We start from the raw sequence: 25,332 nt of genomic DNA on the forward strand, positions 1-25,332 counted from the left end.
CAGAAAAGATATATCAATTGGTAGCACTACGCACAGTCATAGTTCCACTTCCCATCATGCATTTGGGCATGGCTACAGTATCGTTTACTGAAAGCTCAACAAATACACTAGATGGCAATATTTAGTCATAATATACAAAGTCACAAGTCTTTCTATCTGTGGATCCCTCTCACAGAAAGAATGTTAATAATGTAAATGCCATCTTGAGGATTTATTGTCATAATAAACAAATACAGTACTTATGTATATATTCGTCCGAGTTTTATTCATTTTTTTCTTAATGCATTGCCAAAATGTATATGAACGGGAAAAATTATCGGGAATGATTGGAATTGAATCGGGAGCAAATAAAAGCATTCGGATCGGGAAATATCGGGATCGGCAGATACTCAAACTAAAACGATTGGGATCGGATCGGGAGCAAAAAAACATGATCGGAACAACCCTACTTTATTTGAAAGCGGCATCATCGGACTGTCATAAGGCAAAATGAATCACCATGAAGCTTTGGCTGCAAAGCTTCACTGCTTCAAGAAGCTTCATTTGGCCATCACTGCTCCCTTGGGGGAGACATTAAACCTCTGCTGCCACCTGCTGTACACACTGTTGTCATACAACATGCCTCCTAGCATGCATTGCAGCGCTACAGACGTAAAAAACAATTAAAATTCATGTTAGGTGGTAATTATTTCTTCAGTTACTGTTCCAGTTGTTTCATTAATTGCTAGCTCTGGTATTTGGTAACACTTTATTTTACAGTGGCGCCATAAAACTGTCATAAGACCATCAGAATTATTGCATGACACTGCAATGAGCATTAATGAATGATGTTAGATGTCATTTTTTTGTCATCCGGCAAACTATCTCACTTTTGAGTAGATGTAAAATATCTGAGCTGGACATAAATGGAGTGTTGGTGACATAATTTGATGAATGATACTTTCACTAATGCCCATAATAGTGTCATAATCATGTCATAATTATGACGGTGTCATGGCAGTCCTATGACGCTGCTGGCAAATAAAGTGTTCCCTATTAACTAGGGGTGTAACGGTACAGAAAAATCTCGGTTCGGTACGGACCTCAGTTTTGAGGTCACAGTTCGGTTCATTTTCGGTACAGTAAGAAAACAAAATGCAAAATGTATATGTGCTAGTTGTTTATTACACACCTTTGTGCTTTCAACAATAGGAACATTAGCCTATACAAAGCTAGAATTCTGCTCAAAAAGTAGCGGGTATTTAAACATAATCCAACAACAGTTTGCCTTTCAGAATCCGTGTACTGGTCAGCTTTCTTTCTGAAAGAAAGAAGAAAAAAGAAGTCCTGCGCTAAAGAGAAAAGCAATCCCAAGGACAAAGATTTTAACATGTATTTTACAAATGAAATGCCTCAATGAATCTTTTTTTTTCTTCTTATGAACGGTTTTCAAAAGCTTTATTGGTGGATTTTCTCAAGTTAAAGCGCCACACAGAAATTAATAAATTTAATTGTATTAGCAGGATCTTTGTATGATTCTTATTATTTAATTACAGATGTTTAAGCTCATTTCAATTTATTTTATTTAAATGGGCTATTATTTATTTTATTATGTGTTTATATTTTACAAATGTGATGTATTCATTTATATTGTATATTTTATGTTGTATAACTTTAGTTCCTATGTGAATATTAGTTCCTACTTGTTTTGTTGTGGTAGGAGGGTTTTGTATTGAACACGGGGCAGTGTTGGTTATTATTATAGCAGAGAAGACCAAGGTAAATCAAAAAAGACAAGTCAATTGTGCCCCGATCTACCACTCAAGAGATCTGATAGACTCAAAAAGTGGGTTAAGATCGCATATTCGTTTGAAAATCGACCGGATCCACCGCATTTTTACACTAGTGACTTCCGGTCTGCCCGATCCTAACTACCGGCAGTAGTATTGACGCAGGAGGGTCGCGTCTTGCGTCAAATAATAAACTCCGCCGTTCTTTTTGCGTGCGTCATGTTGAGCTGCTTCTGGGACGCGTCTACCACGCGGCCGCACTGCGACTGGTGTGCATTGGCTGATTGACTTTAACGCCCGCGTTTCACTGCGTTCTCGTGGCGGCCATGTTGTCGCGCCGTTGACGTTTCTGGGTTATACTGTCCTACCGTGTTGGTCCTCATTATTATAGTAGAGAAGACGGATTAAATATAATCTACACAAAGAAACTGTAAAGCGATCGACTCACAGCCTCGAAAAGTAAGGGTTACATTACGTCAGAAACTCGTTCGGTACGCCTCCGTTCCGAACCGAGCACCACGTACCGAAACGGTTCAGTATAAATACATGTACCGTTACACCCTAACTATCAACCCAAATAAATAAATAAAAATAATAAGCCGTACTGGACTATTAGCCGCAAGATTCAAAATGAGGGGAAAAAGTAGCGGCTTTTAGTCCAAAAATTACGGTAAAAGCAAGAATATTAACTGTGTTTTTTGCCTTTATTTTTAAGGTAAAAAAATATATAAAAACAAAACTTACTGAGTGACTCATTTAATTTAATATACATTCAATATATTTTTTAAATGCAACTTTAAGTACTGTATAAACTATCACAGCACGTATTCTGTGCAAACTACAGTATAAATAGAGGTAATGAAAATATTCGCCTTTGACTAATGTTGTCTCGGTCGCCAGCTAATCATCGTTAGGGACCCGATTTGAAGGAGAAAAAATGTAAATTGTGTCATTAAAATATCATTTCCTGCCAAACCGAGCCTGTAAAATAAAAAGACATTTTGATTAAAAATTAAAAAGTAGTGATTCTTCCTCATATCTTTTATCAAATATAGATTTATATCACCTTGAATGGACAGATCACAGCAGAATTAGTGCGCATATTGTCTGCCACTGACGTCTTCGTTCATTCGCTGCCACCCTCCCACTTCAAATGGATTCGATGTGACTGATATTATGGGTTTCAGCACCATGAGAATTGTGTAATTATTGACATCAACAATGGCGAGCTACTAGTTTATTTTTTGTTTGAAAATTTCACAAATTTTATTAAAACGAAAACATTAAGAGGGGTTTTAAGATAAAATTTCTATAACTTGTACTCAGTGTTGTCACAGATTACTTAAAAAAGTAATTTAATTACTGATTACACCTCAAAAAGTAATCTAGTTACTTTACCGATTACTTTATCATCAAAGTAACTAAGTTACTTTAAAAGTAACTCATCAGTTACCTTTTACCAATTTTTCTCCTTTTGCCGCCTCAGCATAAAAATGACTACAAAAAATGTCATCGCATGTAATTGAATTTTTCACATCAGGCTTAATCTTTGAGTTAGCGGGGGTTTAATTAGTCGATGGAGTTGATTTCAACCACCATTGACTCGCACTAGCTTAGCCACCCCGGAGCCCTGAAACTAACAAATAACTGAAGAAACTACACGGAATTAGTTCAAATCAACTCCAATGACTAAATAATAAAATTATTGAAATGAACAAGAATCCTACAACGTATTTCATAATGGGTCAAAATCATTTTTCGAGCACATCATGTGACTAGCACCTAAGACACTAGCTTTTGCTTTCCTAAGCCAAAACTACACCTGTGGATGCAAGATGGGTATTTAGAATTTCTGGAAACCTAAGCTTTCAAATGCAACCAACAACAACTGAGCTTGAACAGTTTTATATGTATACAGTATTGGCCAAATGTTTGGCGAGACCTCAAAGGTGGACACTTTGAAGAATGTAGAATATAAAACCTGTTTTCAGTTATTTCACTTTTTTTTTGCCATTCCACATGTTCGTTCATAGTTTTGATGTATTCAGAGAGGATTTACAATAGTAGGGAAAATATATAAAACGTAAAAATGTTTAGGTGTCCAAACTTTTGACTTTAGTTTCAGTCATCAACATGCTTTGCCCGCAGCCCCACAAAAGTAAAACTCCGCCTATGGTTACAAACACTGACAATAAAATGTGCATAAAGGCTGGTTACAAACTGTAGAAGTGCTGGCTGTCTTGTTATCTCTCGGCTTTTTCGAGGTTTGTTGTGTTGTCCTGTAATTCCAAGTGCTTCCTTGTTGAATTGGATGTAAAGTTTTTAGCGGCCGACAGTCTTTTTCAGCCAGCGTAAAGTTTGCAACGTTTGTCATCTTTACTGGACAGAAATGTGAAGTAATGGCTTTATTTCCAGTGAGCAAATGCATCCATTTGCGGCATATACTGTATCCTGCCTTTCACTGTTAGCCTCGCTGCCTCGTCAGAATGCTATGTTGTTGACCGCTGTGGCAGACAGCCTCAAACAGCATCGTAATACACGTGACCCGTTTTTTTTTTGTTTTTCCCCCGATGAGAAATGCTCTTCGTACATGACTACAGTATTCTTCATTCTACATACATTATGAGGCAAAAACAAAATAGTAACGCACAGGCACTAGGGAAACTAACTTTAATCGGATTACTGGCTTGGAAAAATGAATGCGTTAGATTACTCGTTACTGAAGAAAGTAATCAGATTACAGTAACGCGTTACTTAGTTACTTAGTAACGCGTTACTGACAACACTGCTTGTACGAACATTTATCTTTTCAGAACTACAAGTCTTTCTATCCTTGGATCGTTTTCACAGAATATTAATGTTCATGCCATCTTGTTGATTTATTGTTATAATAAACAAATACAGTAGTTATGTACAGTATGTTGAATGTATATATCTGTCTTTCCATTCTAACAATAATTTACAGAAAAATATGGCATATTTTATAGATGGTTTGAATTGCGATTAATTACGAATAATTAATTTTTAAGCTGTGATTAACTCGATTAAAAATTTTAATCGTTTGAACAAAAGGAAGCTTGTTCTGACTGCTGTAAGTGTTAATACACCAAAGTTATAATGTGCTCAAAGTAAAAACAGCTCAATTTTAAAGCAACTATTTAATGCACTACATAATAATACAGTAATACATACTCCTCCCCCCCCCTCCCTAATGTCGCTCCTCATTTCCCTCCCAACTTGACTTAGGAGCGCTTTACATAGCATCCCCTTAACCGCCGCCAGCCCACCCTGTGCGCTCCCCCCCTCCTCCTCCTCTTCCTCCTCCTCTTCCTCCATCTACTCGGCGCTGGTCTCTCCGCCACCTGTTAGTCCGTCTCCATCGCTCACTGCGCTGGAATCTCATCCTCTTCTTCTTTTTTTATGAGGAGTTTCACTCTCGTTCTCAGGTACGTCAGCCCTTTACCTCCGTTTTTTTCATCCCGCATGTGCAACATGTTGGTATGCTTCCAAGTTCACTCACCCCTCTAATTGACAGTAGCTCTCAACTTGTGGCTTGTGGATGTCAATGTTATACAACGGCAAGAGAAAAGAATATTTTCAGATGGATCCACGTTGAGTTAATGAGAGATATGGATTGAAAAAGAGAATGGGAGGGGCCAGGGGGTCATCCGTGCCTTCCGTGTGAGTCTAATTTAAAGTGAAGGCGCTAAAAGAGGAGGAGGAGGAGGGGGTGGAAAAGCATGTCGAGAGCCAATATACTCCGCCAACCTATAACCTCGCCAGCTATATGGTCGCTATTGTATAAGAGACAGCGGAGGCGCTTCTGCTGCAGATGTGTGCAAACTTGGAGAGCCTCAGCGGAGAGCGATTACTGAATGATGAGGACTTCTATGATGTGTTGCTAGAGGGAAAACAGAGAAAAGTGGAGGAATAGGATGGGAAATATTCATAATGGGGAAGTCGATTTATGTGCGTTTTTATCTCTTGCAGTGCTGTTGACGATGATAAATGTTCAATCCATTCACAGACCGTAGTCTTTTTCAGACATAGTAATACGGTAAATTTCGGACTAAACCGCTTTTTTCCTTCATTTTGAATCCTGTGGCTTATAGGCCAGTGCGGCTTATTTGTTCATTTATTTGGGTGAATAGGTAACACTTTGACAGTGGCGTCATAAGACCTTCATAATTATGACATGACACTATCATTGACATGACTGAATTCTTATGACAGATGTCATTAAGTGTCATCCGGCAAATTATGACACAAACTCCAATTTATGTCCAGCTCATATCTTTTACATCCATTGAAAAGTGAGATCATTTGCCGGATCACCCTAAATTACATCTGTTATAAGTATTCATTAATGCTCATGACAGTGTCATGTCATAATTATGATTGTCTAATGACAGTCTTATGGTGACACTGTCAAATAAAGTGTTACTAAATACCATAGCAAGCAATTAGGGCTGTCAAAATTATCGCGTTAACGGGCTGTATTTAATTTTTTAAATTAATCACGTTAAAATATTTGACGCATTTAACGCACATGCCCTGCTCAAACAGTGTCATGTCCACTTGTTACTTGTGTTTTTTGGTGTTTTGTCGCCCTCTACTGGCGCTTGGGTGCGACTGATTTTATGGGTTTCAGCACCATGAGCATTGTGTAATTATTGACATCAACAATGGCGAGCTACTAGTTTATTTTTTGTTTGAAAATTTTGCAAATTTTATTAAAACAAAAACATTAAGAGGGGTTTTAATATAAAATTTCTATAACTTGTACTAACATTTATCTTTTAAGAACTACAAGTCTTTCTGTCCATGGATCGCTTTAACAGAATGTTAATAATGTTAATGCCATCTTGTTGATTTATTGTTATAATAAACAAATATAGTACTTATGTACAGTATGTTGAAGAATATATCCGTCTTGTGTCTTATCTTTCCATTCCAACAATAATTTACAGAAAATATGGTATATTTTATAGATGGTTTGAATTGTGATTAATTACGATTAATTAATTTTTAAGTTGTGATTAACTCGATTAAAAATTTTAATCGTTTGACAGCCCTACTAGCAATTAATGAAACAACTGGAACAGTAACTGAAGAAATAATTAGCACGTAACATGAATTTTGATTGTTATTTACATCTGTAGCGCTGCAATGCATGCTAAGAGGCATGTTGGACAACTACAGTGTTGACAGCAGGTGGCAGCAGAGGTTGACTGTCTCCTCCAAGGAAGCAGTGATGGCCAAATGAAGCTTCTTGAAGCAATGACAGCCAGTTGGTTAAAAATTTCATCGTGGTTCATTAGGTTTTATGACAGTCTTATGATGCTGCTGTCAAATAAAGTGTTACCGGTTAATATCTTTTGGTGTAAATATCCCATAATACAGTAAGGACAGCTGCGGCTTATATTCTAGTGCGGCTTATCTATAGTGGCGCGCCTTATGCCTCATTGTGCGAAAATTACAGTAATTTGGCTACAATTGACAGTGCTAGACGTCCAATCCATTTGAAGTGGGAGGGCTGCTATTTTTTGTTAATTTCATTCATATATATGTATGTATGTTTTTTTTTTTTTTTTTTGTTCTATTGCTTTACATCCTTTATAGACAACGTTTTACCGGCAAAGTCTTAATTTTAAATTCGTAAATTGGTCAATTCAATTACACGCGATGACATTTTCGGCCACCGGGGAGGCTATGCTAGGCCCCCACTTAATCTCCGCGTATGTCCACTAGTGATAAACTGACAAAAGCCGCATGATTGGATGGCGGTAGACAACAATTTGAACAGGGAAGCAGTGAAGACTTTACTCATTTTGCTCCATTGACTGTGATGGACGTCCAATCCGTTTTCAGCTGGGAAGTGTGGCAATGAATGAGGTAGGTTAGCTAATTTTTCATTAATTTTTCAGATTCATTTGGATTGGGAAAAGTTGGGGCGAAAAAAATATCTCAACTGTATTGTAATTCAATACAAAAAAATAATTTGAAAAAGTTCATATAAATTCATTTCATGTTTTTTCTTGAGTAAAGTGAAAAAAATGAACATTTACAGCATAGGCGGAGTTTGATTTTTGGGGCGGGGGGCACAACATGTTGATGACCCCGAAACGCAGTGTCAACAATAGAATTAACTTACAAGAATATTTGTAATAATAAGTTGAAAATGAGCGTTTTTTTGTTTCCCAACATTCTTGAGGGGAATTCTAAATCAGGCTGCTTAGGACACCTATACTTTTCGCCAAGATCGTCATCCATTGAATATGGGACGCCCACCGGGGTCGTGCCGATGTAGTTACCCCCGTCAAAAATACCGTATTGGCCGTAATATAAGACGGTGTTTTTTGCATTGAAATAAGAACCCATTCACGACGCTAGATGGCGCCAGATATAATTGAAGCGATGTTCTATCATGACAGATCTGAGCTACGCTCCCCATTCACGACGCTAGATGGCGCCAGATATCATTGAAGCGATGTTATCTCATAACAGATCTCAGCTACTTTCAAGTTTAACCAGTTTACATTATTTTATTGCAACGTTTTTCCTTATTCAGATTTGTTTCAAGACTACAGTTACAGTTAGACTTCACTTTGATGGTTAATGCAGTCATTGCAATTTTGTTGTTTTATCACAATAAATTAAACAAATCATTTACGAATGCGAGTGTACTTTAGTTTACATATTTAAATGTTCCAATATTAAGATTTGAATGAGGCAAAATACCACGCTTTTTCTCTCAAATATATTGTTATACTCATTTGTTTCGGATATACTGTAATTACTTTCTGTATAAAAAATAAATTTGGTGTTCAAAAAGTTTTTTTTCAAACTTGAGTCTTGAAAAAGAGGGTCGTCTTATAATCAGGGCCGTCTTATATATACCAATACGGTATTATCCCCCGGGCGGAGCCACTGCGCTATATTGATTTGCTTGATTTCTGTGTTTTGGTGATGTAGTTATCTATGATGTTTTAAAACATGGCCCATCCATACACAAAAAAACCCCCACATTTTTTTCTGTCGTATAACATAACATAACATACGTACTGAACGTTAAAAAGAAGGCAACATTTCACTGTTTTACTCGTAGGATGACCTATAACTGTTATTACTGTAATTCAAGTCCTGTATGGAGCTTCTCCAATTTAATAAACGTCAATGTCCCAAATTTATAACAGTGGTTCTTTTCTGGCTTTAATTAATTGTTTAAGTCGACATAACTCATAACCTATGTGTGTGTGTGCGTTCCCGCGGCCAGGGAACACAATTTTTGACGGGGTAACTACATTGGCAAGACACCAGTGATGGCTCTGTTGTAAATTAGCATCTTTTGAGGGGCAAATTGAAACTCCGCTCACCATTTTGACGGCAGTCTCTAGCGTTTCATGGTCCACATTTTCAATCCTTGGTTCTTACTCAGTAGTAAAGCTTAGGTTTGAAAAAATTACATATATCCATCTTGCATCTATGGTCATCGCGTGGTTTTGGCTAAGCAAAGCAAATGACCGTCACATGATCTGTCTGATAAAATATTTTTGACCCGTTATAAAATGTCTTTTTTTGTTCATTTCCTTAATTTTGGTTGTTTGTTTTATTGCTTTACAACTTCTATACAACATTTTACCGGAAAACTCTTAATTTTAAAATCATACAGTATATAGGAAAGTCACTTACATGCGGTGAAACTTTTCGGCCAAAATCCGCTTATGATTTAGAGTATTTGAAATTTTTGCCCTCCCAGTCCAAATGGATTGGACGTGTAATCAATACCATTAATGGCATTGAAACATTATAATTCACTACCCGTGTGTCTAGGCAATCAATCTAGTCAGAACAGGTGAAAGCTCTGTTTATCTTCCAGCTAAAATCCTCCAAACAAGCATAAATGAACAAAAATGGACTCATAAAACAGTGAAGTTGAAATCGCTTTCCATTATAATCATACTAGCTGGTTGTTCTTTAAACAAGCACTGAAAAATCCACTTGAGCTGCATTACTTTCCCAAAAACACAAATCAATGTTTTCTAAACCTCCGATCTAATCCTCGATATTAGTGAAGTCGTCATAACTCAAACAGTGAGTGAAGAGTTTTCCCGATGTGAGGATGAAAAGAAAGGATGAAAGCTGGCGTCATGAGAGCGAGCGATCAATCAGCATCTCGCTGGGGGCTTTTCATTTTTTTTCTTCTCTTCTCTGGGCCGCCGTATATGCCTCTGACTTTGCACATCACGTCAACAAGCAGCAGCATTGTCTTTACGCAAGTGTGTGCACGGGACTTTTTCCATTTAACCCTTCTGCTGTGAATTGAAATGAGTTTATCACCAGTTTATCACTAGTAGACGTCCAATCGATTTGAACTGGGAGGGCGGCTCTAATTTTTCAGTCAGTAGTTTTTAATTTGGAGGCTGATAATCAACAACTACCGTATTTTTCGGACTATAAGTTGGCTGGGGGTGCGACTTGTTCTCAGGAGCGACTTGCAGTGGGGCAAATAAGCATTTAGTCAACCACCAATTGTGCAAGTTCTCCTACTTGAAAAGATTTGAGAGGCCTGTAATTGTCAACATGGGTAAACCTCAACCATGAGAGACTGGAAAAAAAAAACTGAAAATAACATTGTTTGATTTTTAAAGAATTTATTTCCAAATTAGAGTGGAAAATAAGTATTTGGTCACCAACAAACAAGCAAGATTTTTGCCTGTCAAAGAGGTCTAACTTCTAACGAGGCTCCACTCGTTACCTGTAATAATGGCACCTGTTTTAACTCATTATCAGTATAAAAGACACCTGTCCACAATTTCACTCAGTCACACCCCAAACTCCACTATGGCCAAGACCAAAGAGCTGTCGAAGGACACCAGAGATAAAATTGTAGACCTGCACCAGGCTGGGAAGAATGAATCTGCAATAGGTAAAACTCGGGTTGTTCCGATTATAGTTTTTTTTGCTCCCGATCCGATCCCGATCATTTTAGTTTGAGTATCTGCCGATCTCGATATTTCCCGATCCGATTGCTTTTTTTTTTTTTGCTCCCAATTCAATTCTAATCATTCCCGATAATTTTTCCCGATCATTTTGGCAATACATTAAGAAAAAAATGAATAAAAATCGGACGAATATATACATTCAACATACAGTACATAAGTCTGTATTTGTTTATTATGACAATAAATCCTCAAGATGGCATTTACATTATTAATTCTTTCTGTGAGAAGGATCCACGGATAGAAAGACTTGTGACTTTGTATATTGTGACTAAATATTGCCATCTAGTGTATTTATTGAGCTTTCGGTAAATGATACTGTAGCCATTCCCCAATGTATGATGGGAAGTGGAACCATGACTGTGCGTAGTGTTACCAATTGATATATCTTCTCTGCGTTGGGAAATAAAATAAGGTATTAAGAAAAAGATCAATTGCTACCTTGCTTCCCTACATTGCTTCCCATGATATTTGTAATCGTAGGGAGGGGGATTGTAAGGTTTGAGCCAATTAAGATAAGCCTCCAAAGGCTGCCAAAATTCACTCTTCTCATTTTACGCTGCCTTTTATCTCTCTATGTAAGTAAAATGGCGCCATTACAGATTGAGCACGACAATGCGTGAGTGGGTCGTGCAACGCATGCATTAATTGCGTTACATATTTTAACGTGATACTTTAAAAAAAAAAAAAACTTATTACCATCGTTATCGGGATAAATTTGATAACCCTTCCTTAAACCTAAACTAAAGACTTTGGATGAGTGTAACATATTATGTCTGTAACGTTAAATACAATTAGAAAACGATTTAATTAAAAAAAAAAAAAAAAAATTAAAAAGGCATGGCCGATATATTTTTGCCGATTCCGATACTACGATACTATGAAAATGACGTGATCGGACCCGACCGACTGATCGATCGGGACATCTCTAGGTAAAATGCTTGGTGTAAAGAAATCAACTGTGGGAGCAATTATTAGAAAATATTAAAATTTCTGTCACTAAAATATAAAAATTAATTACCGCCCATTAACGCGATAATTTTGACAGCCCTAGTGTAAACATGAACGTTTCCCACCAGCTACGAGAGTTAACTCCAGCGTGTTTAGTGTGTCTAGCGATGATAAAACGTGGTGTTTTTTTTCATTCTGGCAACTATCTGTGTTGAGAAAGAGAGTGTGCGTATAATGTAAACATGATACAAGTCATACACACGTGTTTTTTATGGAAAATCATTCAATAATTTTTGTTCTGATGGTAATAATGTTGAGCTGTGGCTGTGGGTTTAGGCTCACCTAAAGGACTGCATTTATTTTCATTTTATGTAGAATATTTCAGTTATTAATGAATGAATGAATGAATTAATTAATTAATTTTAAAATCTTTTGATTTTAATTTCACATTATAATTACGGTTATCGTACCGTCAGAACCTCATACCGGCACATACCTACCAGTGAGCACTGTTAACATCATATATTGTGGCATACCAAGTTGCTCAGTGCAAATAGTCCCACACCATCGCAAAGGAGCTGATACTGCATGCAGCAAAAGTAAAAACTGTCCCTCTGTCCAATGACACTGTCGTTTTAGTTTTATCAATGTTTGTTTTTTTTCAGTCAAATTGTTTGGCGTATTGTACTCTCAGTTAATGTTGCTAATCAATTTGAATTTAGTATTATTATTATTGTTTATTGAATTTTACCTTGAGTGTATTTTCAGTTTGGGTGTGATTTTTTTTTTCTTTAATTCAGGCAAATTGATGCGCTTTAAGTCTTTTTTGTTACAAACAAAACAATGTAAATAAAGTCAGGGTGTAACGGTACATGTGTTTGTATTGAACCGTTTTGGTACGTGGTGCTCGGTTCGGAACGGAGGCGTACCGAACGAGTTTCTGATGTAATGTAACCCTTACTTTTCGAGGCTGTGAGTCGATCGGGTTACAGTTTCTTTGTGTAGATTATATTTACTCCGTCTTCTCTACTATAATGAGGACCAACACGGTAGGACACAATAACCCAGAAACGTCAACGGCGCGACAACATGGCCGTCGCGAGAACGCAGTGAAACACGGGCGTTAAAGTCAATCAGCCAATGCACACCAGTCGCAGTGCGGCTGCGTGATAGACGCGTCCCAGAAGCGGCTCAACACGACACAAGCGAAAAGAACGGCAGAGTTTATTATTTGACGCAAGACGCGACCCTCCTACGTCAATACTACTACCGGTAGCTAGGATCGGGAAGTCACTTGTGTAAAAATAAGGTGGATCCGGTCGATTTTCAAACTAATATGCAATCGTAACCCACTTTTTGAGTCCATCAGATCTCTTGAGTGGTAGATCGGGGCACAGTTGACTAGTCTTTGTTGATTTACTGCTGTCTTCTCTGCTATAATGATAACCAATTCGGCCCCGTGTTCAATACAAAACCCGTCCTACCCAGAGGCATAGCAAAGGTCCCCGGGGGTCCCAGGCAACGAGCAATATGGGGCCCTTCGAGCGTGTGCAAGTAAGGAGGACAGTTGGACTTGGAGCAATAGCATATTTAATAGAAGTATAATAACGCCTCGGTCTCATCGAGCGCTTTTTAGGACACTCAAAGTGCCCGGCTTCTACTACAAAACTACAGTAACATTTAAATATTTTATATTAAATATTAATTATTTTACCGTGATTAATAAAAAAAATTAATCACCGCCCGTTAACTCGATAAATTTGACAGCCCTAATAACGCCTCGGTCTCATAGAGTGCTTTTGAGGACACTCACGAAAGTGCCCGGCGGTTCTACTACATTAGGACATAAAACTACAGTAACATAGTACACTCACTACTGTCTTGCTTCCTTTTCTGCTCTTTTTTTTTCTTTTTGTCGCTTCCAGAAGGATAACTTCTCTTCATTTTGGATTTACGGCAATTTAAAAAAAAAAAAATCGCAGCTCACTCTCACTCTGAGTCACGTGAGGGAGGGGGGGTGTAGAGTGTGTGAAGGGGCCCCTTCAGGGAACTCATACACAAGGCTTTCACTGGCACTTTACTCGCAGTAAAGCTGCGTGTGCTAAATCTGTTGGCCCTCTGGGGACCCCTGCTGGCTGAGGGCCCTAGGCAATTGCCTGATTTGCCTAATGGGACGCGACGCCTCTGCACCTACCACAACAAAACAAGTAGGAACTTTCACATAGGAACTAAAGTCATGCAACATAAAATATACAATATAAATGAATAAATAAAAATAAATAATAGCCCATTTAAATAAAATAAATTGAAATGAGCTAAAACACCTGTAATTAAATAATAGGAATAATACACAGATCCTGCTTACACAATTAAATTTATTCTTTTCTGTGTGGCGCTTTAACTTCATTTATATTTTGCATTCTGTTTTCTTAATTACTTACCGAACCGAGATTTTTGTGTACCGTTACACCCCTAGAAATAAAATTATACTGTTTTTTTTTTTTTTTTTCTCTGTAATATTAAAAAGGACCCAATGTTATGCAGGGGTGTTCTTATAATAATTTCATAGACAAATTATACTATTTACAGTGGTAACAGAGAGTTGGGGGGGGGGGGGGGGGTGCGAAACGTTTACGCATTCCTAGGGGGCTGTAACACAACATAATTGAGAAGCCCTTCGTTAACTGAATGTGTCACGTTAGCATACCGTACAACTACTCAGCCTGTTTTGCTATTCTATTTTTTATTGTTGCCACTGTTTGTAGTGACTGCTCTAATTAGTCTGTTCCGCCCACAAAGGTTGATGGGTAATTTGTCAGACCACTGTTACCGAGAGTAGTGTTGTTCATTAAAGACCTGCCTCTGCGCTACGTTCGATATTGTGAGCTGTTTCTTGGAGTCGTGTGGTGGATGAGGCACAAAAGCAGCCACTGGCAAGGCAAGGCAAGGCAAGGGAAATTTATTTATATAGCACAATTCAACACAAGGCAATTCAAAGTGCTTTACATCACATGAAGATCATAAAAATCACATTTAAAGCAATACAACGTAAAAACCAGGACAATCAAAATAGGAAATAAAATAATACATAAAAATCGCATTTAATTACAAATAGAATAAAAATAAATAAATAAAAATAAAAGAAAAACTACTAAATAATAACTGAAATCAGCAATGGAGATAAGCACAAGAGGAATAGAAAGCAAGTAGATTGAGATATATAGACAGTTATGGATATGCAGTGCTAAACAAAAGCGTTTTTAGCCCTGATTTAAAGGAGCTAACAGTTTGAGCATATTTCAGACGTTCAGGTAAATTGTTCCAGAGGTGAGGAGTATAATAACTAAATGCTGCCTCACCCTGCTTGGTTCTTGTTCTTGGAACATTCAGGAGACCGGTTCCAGACGACCTTAGTGGTCTACAGGTCTCATAGGAATCTAACAAATCAAGCATGTATTTTGGTCCAAGGCCATTAAGTATTTTGTAGACGAGCAGTAGTATTTTATAGTCTATCCTTTGACTCACTGGAAGCCAATGTAGCGATTTCAAAACCGGTGTAATGTGGTCCAGCTTCCTTGTATTTGTGAGGACTCTGGCTTCAGCATTCTGTACTAGCTGCAGCTTCCTGACTGATTTTTTATCAAGACCCGTAAATATACCATTGCAATAATCCAGTCTGCAGAAAATGAATGCATGCATAAGTTTTTCCATGTCTTGTTGAGTCAGAAGCCCCTTAATTCTGGTTATATGTTTTAAGTGGTAATAAGCAGATTTAGTGACGGACTTTAGATGGCTATCAAATTTTAGGTCTGAGTCAATAATTACGCCAAGGTTTCTGACTTGATTTGTAGCTGTAAGTGACATTGTGCTAATGTGCCTGCTTATCTTTGACCTTTCCTTTTTTGGCCCAAAAATGATGACTTCTGTCTTCTCCACATTTAACTGGAGAAAATTCTGGCACATCCATTCATTGATTTGATGACTGCATTTACTCAGGGAGACTAAGAGACTATAATCATGTGGGGGCACAGAAATGTACAGTTGTGTGTCATCTGCATAGGTGTGATAGGAGATGTCATACTGTTCCATAATCTGAGCTAAGGGAAGCATATAGATGTTAAATAAGAGTGGTCCAAGAATTGACCCTTGAGGGACTCCACACGTGAATTTGGTTCGTTCTGACTGATGGTTTTCGATTGACACAAAGAAATCCCTATCATGTAAATAGGATGTGAACCACTGAAGAATAGTGTCAGTAAGCCCTGCCCACTGTTTCAATCTGCTGAGTAGTATGTTGTGATCAACCGTGTCGAATGCGGCGCTGAGATCCAATAGTAGCAGAACAGATGATTTGCCTGCATCGGTATTCTGGCGAATATCATTCACATCTCACTGAGAGAAAAGTGCTCTTTCTCCTTACTTACATCCCCATGTCACTCGCCACATTATTTTAAATTGCCTTTCAAGATAACAGTCTGTTCTTGGTGTTGGATTTTATCAAATAAATTTCCTCATTAAAAAAAACGACTTATACTGCAATGCGACTTATAGGCTTGTTTTTTTCCTAATCTTTTGTTGTTGTTGTTTTTTCCGGAAGATAAAGAATTTATTGGCCTCTAAAAAAGGCTTTTTAGGCCATTAGTTAAAAAATTGTGGGCCACAAAAGCCGCTACAGGGACTAAAATGGCTTTCTGTCATTTGAGTAGAAGCTAAACAAGTCGAATAAGTTTCGGGGCTGGCATCTGGCACTCCGCTGCGCTCCTCTGACGATTGTTTCATCCTCAGCCAAGGAGATGGCGAGCCATCACGCGCGTCGCCCGCTGTTTGCGCTGGAAGCGGCGAGACCGCTCGCCTCTGTGACAAATGACCCTGCGACTCTGCGGAAGGTCAACAGTCGCAGGCAAAACATTTGCCAGCTGGGGTGTAGCTATGTTTGTCCAATGAATAACGTCTATCGCTGTCAATGGCAGTGAAACTCGGCCTGCCGCGATTAATCGACTAATGATGACCAATCGGTTATCAAACTATGGGGTGATTCAAAAAGAATGTCCTAAAATCATCACGCGATCATGTCAAAAAACGAAAAATATTGCAAAATTCAGGCTTGGACACGTGTGTTGAACATGACTTCATGGTTTACATGGAATTCCTCACTAACACACCTTAGCATGTTGCAGTTCACCATGTTGATTTGGGAGGAATTATCATACTGTGTCATATTATATCATATTATCAAGATTGATGATTTCCATGCTGCTGGTGATAGCCACATTTGAGTACAGTACTAGTGAAACACGAAATCAAACTTGAAGTTATGTTCAACATACAGTATGTGCCCAAGCCTGAATTTTGTAATTTTTTGTGTTTTTGACATATCACATGATGATTTTAGTCTTTTTGAATCACCCTGTATTTTCATAGTAAATGAATCATTTACATTACTGACCTCAAAATTGTCTAAAATATCTTTTGAGCCTCCTAATAATACATTTTTTCTTATTTGTTTTTCCAATTTTTAAAGAGTAGTAAATATTTTTTTTTTTTACTGTATTTTTTATTTTTTGTTTTTTTTTTAATAATAAAAAAGAAGAAAGCTGTATTCTCTTGAAATATATATATATATATATATATATATATATATATATATATATATATATATATATATACACGGCGGAAAACACAGACAAGACTGAAAAAGCAGTTTCTGCTCTTGCAACCCTCTATAAAATAATGCTGTATTTTAAACCAAAAGAACTGTTGTGTTTGATAGAACAATATGTCTATATGCTGCCATAGCAGATTCATGGCCCATTTAGCCCCCGAACTATTTTTAATTTGTCCCTTTTACCCTGGAAACCCCTATTTACAGACATCGCGCAACCGCTTTTGTTTCAACCTAGCCATAAAAAGAAGGTAAGTAATAATATTTCTGATTCAAAATGGCTGTCATTTTTAGCTTAGAATCATTATTCGATGTCCAATATTTCGTGTAAAAAAAAAAAAAAAAGAAAAAAAAACTTTAAAAAATTATTCACTCGCATATTTTAAACTTTTAAAGAAATTACGTCAGAATGAAAAATTGGTGTCTGTAACAAAGTCATGGATATCTGCCTCATAACTATCGCTTAATTGTATTTTTTTTTTATTTTTGTTACTTTTGCATTTTCCCCGATATGTTAGATGATAAATAATTGATCCAGACGGAAAAAAAAAAAAAAAAAAAAAAAACGTTTATAAGAGTAAATATATGAAAAAGAACATCTCGACCACTCCTTGATGTCTGCGATTTCTGCATTGCGATCCTTGTTATGTTACCATGTTTCAACCTTAAAACCCCCTATATTCCGGCTGTAGCCATTCACAGCTGTGTCGTGACACTCGGTGATACATGCTACATGGAGTTTTTGGATCAAAACATGGTAAGTACGCAATAATAATTTGTTAAAGTCATGGCGTCTGTAATTCTGCTCTCGCATGCTCTCAGCTCGAGTTAGGGTTTTGCTGTTTAAATTTTTTTTTTTTTTTTAAACTCCCTCCTGTTCAAAATTTTTCTTCCCCCAGAAAATTGAGAGTTTAAGCTTTCCAATGATGTATCACACATGCATACCGGACAATTTTGAAATTTGGCCAAATTGGGCGTCTCAGAGCGGAACTTCAAGTCACCTGAGTGTTTTCCGCCATATATTCATTTTAAACTTTTATTTATCTTTTTTATTTTTTGTGTTAAGTGGAATCCTTAATCTTTCATCAAGGACTAATGAAATTTATCACAAATTTTATTTTAACGAGAAACATGGAGTTGACGCACATGATTTACTTTTACGGGCCACACAAAATGACATGGTGGACCTGGATCTGGTCCTCCGGCCTTGAATTTGACACCCTGAATTCATTTCTATTTTAAAAAAAAACAAAGGTATAAAAGATTAAGTGTGTTTTTTATCATGTTCCTTCTTTTTTTACTAACTACCACAACACTTACGGTTTAATTTAATTTTATTTTAAGAATATTAAAAAACACCCTTCTTTGTTCTTCCCAATTTTTTTTCAATTATTTTTTTAATAATAAAAAAAAATAAAAACACCCTGCTATTGCTGACGACCACAACACATACTGTTTTATTTTATTAATCTATTTGTTTTGTTATTAGTTAAAAACACCCTTCTTTTATTTTAACACTAACACTAACACCCTTCTTTTTACAACCAAAACACATACTGTTTTGTAGTCATATATTTAAAAACACTCTTCTGTACTAACCACTATAACACACATGCTATTTTAATGGTATTTTAAAAGGGAAGTTCAGAATTTTTGACATTACATTTAATCTTCGAGTTAGCAGGGGTTTAATTAGTCAGTGGAGTTGGTTTTAACAAATTCCATGCAGTTTGTTAGTTATTTGTTAGTTTCAGGGCTCCGGAGTGGCTAAGCTAGCGTGAGTCAATGGGGTTCGCTAGCATGCCAATAAAACACAGCATAGAATCTCTGTGCCTGTCAATAATTGTAGTATGAACAGCAACATTTGTAATCCAGCAGCTCTGCAGGGAACAGGCTATCTAGGCAAGCAGGATGGAGTGATGTCACATCAGTCTTTTCATCCCTGATTTTATTTATTTATTTATTTATTTATTGGGAACGAAAGGGACTCCCCATGCCCCAAATCAATCACTCTGATGCACTGTACTGTTTACTCTTTGACCACGACATGGCTTCGTTTGAGCAGTTAGATCTGTTAATATCGTTTTTTTTCATTTGCCTGCTAGCAAACCCCATTGACTCGCGCTAGCTTAGCCACTCCAGAGCCCTGAAACTAACACATAACTAACAAACTGCGCGGAATTTGTTGAAACCAGCTCCACCGACTAATTAAACCCGTGCTAACTCGAAGATTAAATCTAATGTCAAAAATTCTGAACTTCCCCTTTAAAATACCATTAAAATAGCGTGTGTGTTTATAGAGGTTAGTACAGAGGGTGTTTTTAAATATATGACTACAAAACAGTTTGTGTTTTGGTTGTGAACTCGAACATTAAGCCTAATGTCAAAAATTCTGAAGTTCCCCTTTAAGGTTATAACTTTTTCTTAATATTTTTTTTAAATAACTATCACAACATATACAGTACACTGTTTATTTATTTATTTATTTATTTAAAACACAAAGGTGACTTGAAGTTCCGCTCTGAGACCAATTTCGAAATTGTCCTACATACACGTGTGATCATTGGAAAGCTTAAAATCTCAATTTTCTAGGAGAAGAAAAATTTTGAACAGGAGGGAATTTAAAAAGAAATTAAACCCCTAAACCCTAACTCGAGGTGAGAGCATGAGAGAGCATAATTAAAGACACCATGATTTTAACGAGATATTATCGCGTACTTACCTTGTTTCGATCCAAAAAACTCCGTGTAGCATGTTTCAAAGAGTGTCAAGACACAGCTGTGAATGGCCACAGCCGGATTTTTGGGGGATTTTATGGGTGAAACATGTTCATATAACAAGGGTCTGGATGCAGAAATCGCAGACATCAAGGAGTGGTCGAGATTTTCTTTTTCATGTATTTACCCTTTTCAATGTTTTTTTTCAATTTTTCTTTGTTTGGCTTGATTATTTATCATCTAAAATATTGGGGGAAAATGTAGCGGTAACAAAAAAAATACAAATAGGCGATAGTGATGAGGTAGATATCCGTGACTTATTTAAAGACGCTAACTTTTTCATTGTGGCGTTAATTGTTTAAAAGTTCAAAATATGCGCGTGAATAATTTTTTTGAAAGTCGTTTTTTAAAAAAAATTGAATATTAGATATCAATGAATGATTCTAAGCTAAAACTGACAGACATTTCAAATAATAAATATATTTACTTAGCTTCTTTTAATGGCTGGGTTGAATCATAAGCAGTTGCACGATGTAAACGGGGTCTCCAGGGTAAAACGGACTAATTATGCATAGTTTGGGGGCTTAATGCACCTTGATACTGCTATGGCAGCATATAGACATACTGTTCTATCAAACATAACAGTTCTTTCTGCTTAAATACAGCAGTTTATTTTAAAGAGGGGTGCAAGAGCAGAAACTGCTTTTTCAGCCTTGTCTCAGGTGACTTGAAGTTCCGCTCTGAGACCCCCCAATTTGGCCAAATTTCAAAATTGTCCTATAGGCATGTGTGATACATCATTGGAAAGCTTAAAACGTCAATTTTCTGGGGGAAGAAAAATTTTAAACAGCAGAGCATTTAAAAAACAAAAAATTTAAACAGCAAAACCCTAACTGGAGGTGAGAGCACGCGAGAGCAGAATTAAAAACGCCATGATTTTACCTAGATATTAACGCGTATTTACCTTGTTTCGATCCAAAAACTCCATGTAGCATGTCTCACCAAGTGTAAAGACACAGCTGTGAATGGCCACAGCCGGATTTTTTACGGATTTTATGGGTGAAACATGGGTATATAACATGGGTCACGATGCAGAAATCGCAGACATCGAGGAGTGGTCGAGATTTTCTTTTTCATGTATTTACCCTTTTAAAAGTCCCCCCCCCCCCCAAATTTTTCTTAGTTTGAATCGATTATTTATCATCTAAAATATTGGGGGAAATGCGACGGTAACAAAAAAAATGCAATTAAGCGATAGTTATGAGGTCGATACCCGTGACTTATTTACAGACGCTAATTTTTCATTGTGGCGTAAATTGTTTAAAAGTTTAAAATATGCGAGTGAATAATTTTTTTTTAAACTAAATATTAGATATCAATTAATGATTCTTAGCTAAAAATTTTGAATAATAGATAGAATTACTTGTTTTTATGGTTGGGATGAAACAAAAGCGGTTGCGCGACGTTTGTAAACAGGGGTTTTCAGGGTAAAACGGACAAATTAAAAACAGTTCGGGGACTTAATGCACCATGAATCTGCTATGGTAGCATATAGACATATTGTTCTATCAAACACAACAGTTCTTTTGGCTTAATACAGCAATTTATTTTAAAGAGGGGTGCAAGAGCAGAAACTGTTTTTTCAGCCTTGTCTCAGTTTTCCGCCTTATATTTTTACAACAATAGATCTCAAATCCATTTGGATTGACTGGTCGCTGCCACACCTCCCAGTTACAATGAATTGGACATAAAGCTCCATCAATAGCTGCCAATTAGGTAACTATTTCGGTTGATTGTCTGACAACGGAAAGCATGACAATAATACTTTCCCATTCACAACCTGTAAAAGTACAAAAGGAATCTCTCCAAAGCCATTCCAGATTGAAATATGACAAAACTAAACACTTTGTTTGCGTCAGATCAGGTTTTTGTAATGATTTACTGCTTAGCTTGCGGCAAACACATTATACAGAGTTCACTTTGTTCCGTGTTGTGATTATTTATATGCAAATCTTTTCCCCAAAGCCTTGTAATAGATCACTTTTGTTGACGTAGCCGCGTCGGGTACTTGGACGGCTTCCACGAGTTGATGCCAAAACTGGGAGAGAGTGTGTGACTCACCTCATCTGCTCCAAGTTTCTATCTTTGTTTTTTGTCTGAAAAGCAAACTCCAGAGATATAACACCCGGAGCATCTCACGCGCAATCGATGTTTGCCGCAGGTGGTCCAGAGGGGAATTTATCAAGTGGTGCGGACACAACGCCCCCGCCAGGCCAGCTGTGTTCAGTCTTTAGAAAACAAAAAGCCTTTAGATGTTTTTAACGCGGCCGCTTCTTGTTTATTTAAGGACTGTAACAGACGCGGCGTTTAATCCGCGCGGTAAATTTTACGTAACCGCGATTCCGTTATAATCGAGACTATGGAGAACCGGTATTCTGCCAAAATTTGACACCCAAATTACAACAATCTGCTTTAAAACTACCACAAGAAAACACAATAGTTAAAAGTATGAGAGGGAAATACATGCAAAAAGTATTTTTGAGGCAATGAAAAGGTGACAAAAAACTCAATAAAACCAAAAATAGTGAGTACTCTCCACTTTGAACTGATGTGCACATGCATGCGGATGCTTGCACGAAGCGTACTGAAAATTGTGTAGGACGTCTCACCGCGTGGGAAGGAATTGGAGAACACCGGGAGTGCCAAAATGAAATACATAGTATGCACTTCTTTTAATACAGTGGTATGAAAAAGTATCTGAACCTTTTGGAATTTCTCACATTTCTGCATAAAATCACCATCAAATGTGATCTGATCTTTGTCAAAATCACACAGATGAAAAAACAGTGTCTGCTTTAACTAAAACAGCCCAAAATTTTTTAGCTTTTCATATTTTAGTGAGGATAGTATGCAAACAATGACAGGCGCAGAAAAATAAGTTAGTGAACCATCACATTTAATATGTTGTGGCCCCCCTTTAGCAGCAATAACTTCAACCAGAGGCCTACTGTAGCTGCAGATTAGTCTGGCAACATCGATCAGGACTAATCTTGGCCCATTCTTCTTAACAAAACTGCTGTAGTTCAGTCAAATTCTTGGGATGTCTAGCATGAATCGCGTCTTTAGGTCATGTCACAGCATCTCAATGGGGTTCAAGCCTGGACTTTGACTTGACCACTCCAAAACGAGTATTTTGTTCTTCTGAAACCATTCTGAAGTTGATTTACTTGTGTATTTTGGATCATTGTCTTGTTGCAGCATCCATCCTCTTTGTAGCTTCAACTGTCTGACAGACAGCCTCAAGTTTTCCTGAAAAACATCCGGATAAACTTTTCAAATCATTCTTCCATTAATGATTGCAAGTTGTCCAGGCCCTGAGGGAGCAAAACAGCCCCAAATCATGATGCTCCCTCCACCATGCTTTACGGTGGCGATGGGGTGTTGATGTTGGTGAGCTGTTCCAATTTTCCTCCACACATGACGTGTGTTACTCCCAAACAATTCAACTTTGGTTTCATCAGTCCACAAAATATTTTGCCACAACTTGTGTGGCGTGTCCAAGTGCCTTTTTCCGAACATTAAACGAGCAACAATGTATTTTATTAAACAGCAGTGGCTTCCTCCGTGGAGTCCTCCCATTAACCCCATTCTTGGCTATAGTTTTAGATATAGTTGATGTGTGCACAGAGATATTAACTGTGCTAGTGATTTCTGTAAGTCTTTAGCAGACATTCTAGGGTTCTTTTTTACCTCTCTGAGTATCTTTGGTGGACGGCCACTGCATGGGAGAGAAGCAACAGTGCAAAAACCTCTCAATTTGCGACAACCTATCATGAACATCCAGACTTTTAGTTTTGTATCCTTTCCCAGCTTTATACAAATCAACAATCCTTGCTCGCAGGTCTTCAGACAGCTCTTTTGACCGAGCCATGATGCACATCAGACAATTCTTCTAATGAAGACAATTCTTACCAGGTGTGTGTTTTATAATGGGCAGGGCAGCTTTAAACCACTCATCAGTGATTGGGCACACACCTGACTTAATTTTTTTGGTAAAAATTGGTTTCAATTTCTCTTCATTTCTCTTTAGGCAGAGGGTTCACTTATTTCCCCCCTTCTGTCATAATTTGCATGCTATCCTCATTAAAATATGAAAACGTATAAATGGGTGGTTTTAGTCAAAGCGGAGACTGTTTTTTCATCTGTGTAATTTTAACAAAGATCAGATCACATTACATAATATATATATATATATATATATATATATATATATATATATATATATATATATGTGTGTATAAATCTTGGCACTGTTCGTGTTCAATTCTCGGTTCAAGCTCAGTTGTTGTTGAAGCTTTTGAAAGTTTAGGTTTAAAGAAATTCTGAATATCCATCTTGCCTCCTCAGGTTTAGTTTAGGCTCAGTAAAGCAAAGGAACGTCTTGAAGGGGCTAGTGCCATGATCTGCTCGAAAAATAATTTCAACCCATTATTAAAATACTTTGTAGGATTCTTGTTCATTTCATGAATGTTTTTGTGTTTTATTGTTGTACAGCTTTTATAGACAACATTTTACCGACTAGGTCTTTATTTTAAATTCATATATAGGAAAGTCAATTACATGCAATGACATTTTTCAGTCACTAGGGGGGCTAGGATAGGCTCTAGCACCCCCGCGACTCTCGTGAGGATAAGCATTACAAAAAAATGAATAAATAAATACATAAATCCATTTTTAAAAAATTAAATAAGTGAAAAAAAATTCTAATAAATGTTGAGAGAAACAGATAAAAATTGGAATAAATCGATTAAAATTGAAATAAATGAAGAAATATTCAAATGAATGCATTGAAATAAATGTCAGAATAAATAAATACATGTTGAAAAAAAACATTTAAATAAAAATTGAATAAATGAATATTGAAATTAATAGATCTTGAAAAACATAAATGAATGAAATGAAAAAAGCAAATATACAGTATGTCGACAAAATTGCATGTTAAAAAATACATAAATACATGTTGATTTTTTTAAATTAAAAAAAAAATGACTCAAAGTTATAAATGTTGAAATAAATAAATACAAATTAGAATGAATATAAAGTTTCAAATAAATGACGAAATAATAAAATAAATGGGGAAAAAAATGAATACATGTTGAAATCAATGAACACATTTTAAAATAATGTTAAAATAAATGAAAGTGTAAGCAAATTTTAAAATAAATACATTA

The 25,332-nt window shown here is 36.8% G+C and overlaps 1 protein-coding gene across 4 annotated transcripts in view; it reads left to right on the plus strand.

Annotated features, from left to right (window-relative positions):
- The first annotated feature begins 5,108 nt into the window (after positions 1–5,108).
- doc2a (double C2-like domains, alpha) overlaps positions 5,109–25,332 on the plus strand; it is an 82,923-nt gene continuing 62,699 nt past the window's right edge. Inside the window, exon 1 of one of the 4 annotated variants that reach the window (XM_057826966.1) lies at positions 5,109–5,215. Coding sequence is in view for 1 of the 4 variants with exons in the window: in XM_057826965.1 (XP_057682948.1) it covers positions 10,536–10,698 (163 nt within the window). In the remaining 3 variants the exon portion in view is untranslated. Of the gene's footprint in view, positions 5,216–7,488; positions 7,665–10,188; positions 10,699–24,050; positions 24,077–25,332 lie in introns of those variants that run through there. The other 3 variants (XM_057826967.1, XM_057826965.1, XM_057826968.1) reach the window with 3 other exon arrangements.

The sequence above is a fragment of the Corythoichthys intestinalis genome, chromosome 21, assembly GCF_030265065.1.
Source record: "Corythoichthys intestinalis isolate RoL2023-P3 chromosome 21, ASM3026506v1, whole genome shotgun sequence".
In the NCBI taxonomy this organism is placed as follows: Eukaryota; Metazoa; Chordata; class Actinopteri; order Syngnathiformes; family Syngnathidae; genus Corythoichthys; species Corythoichthys intestinalis.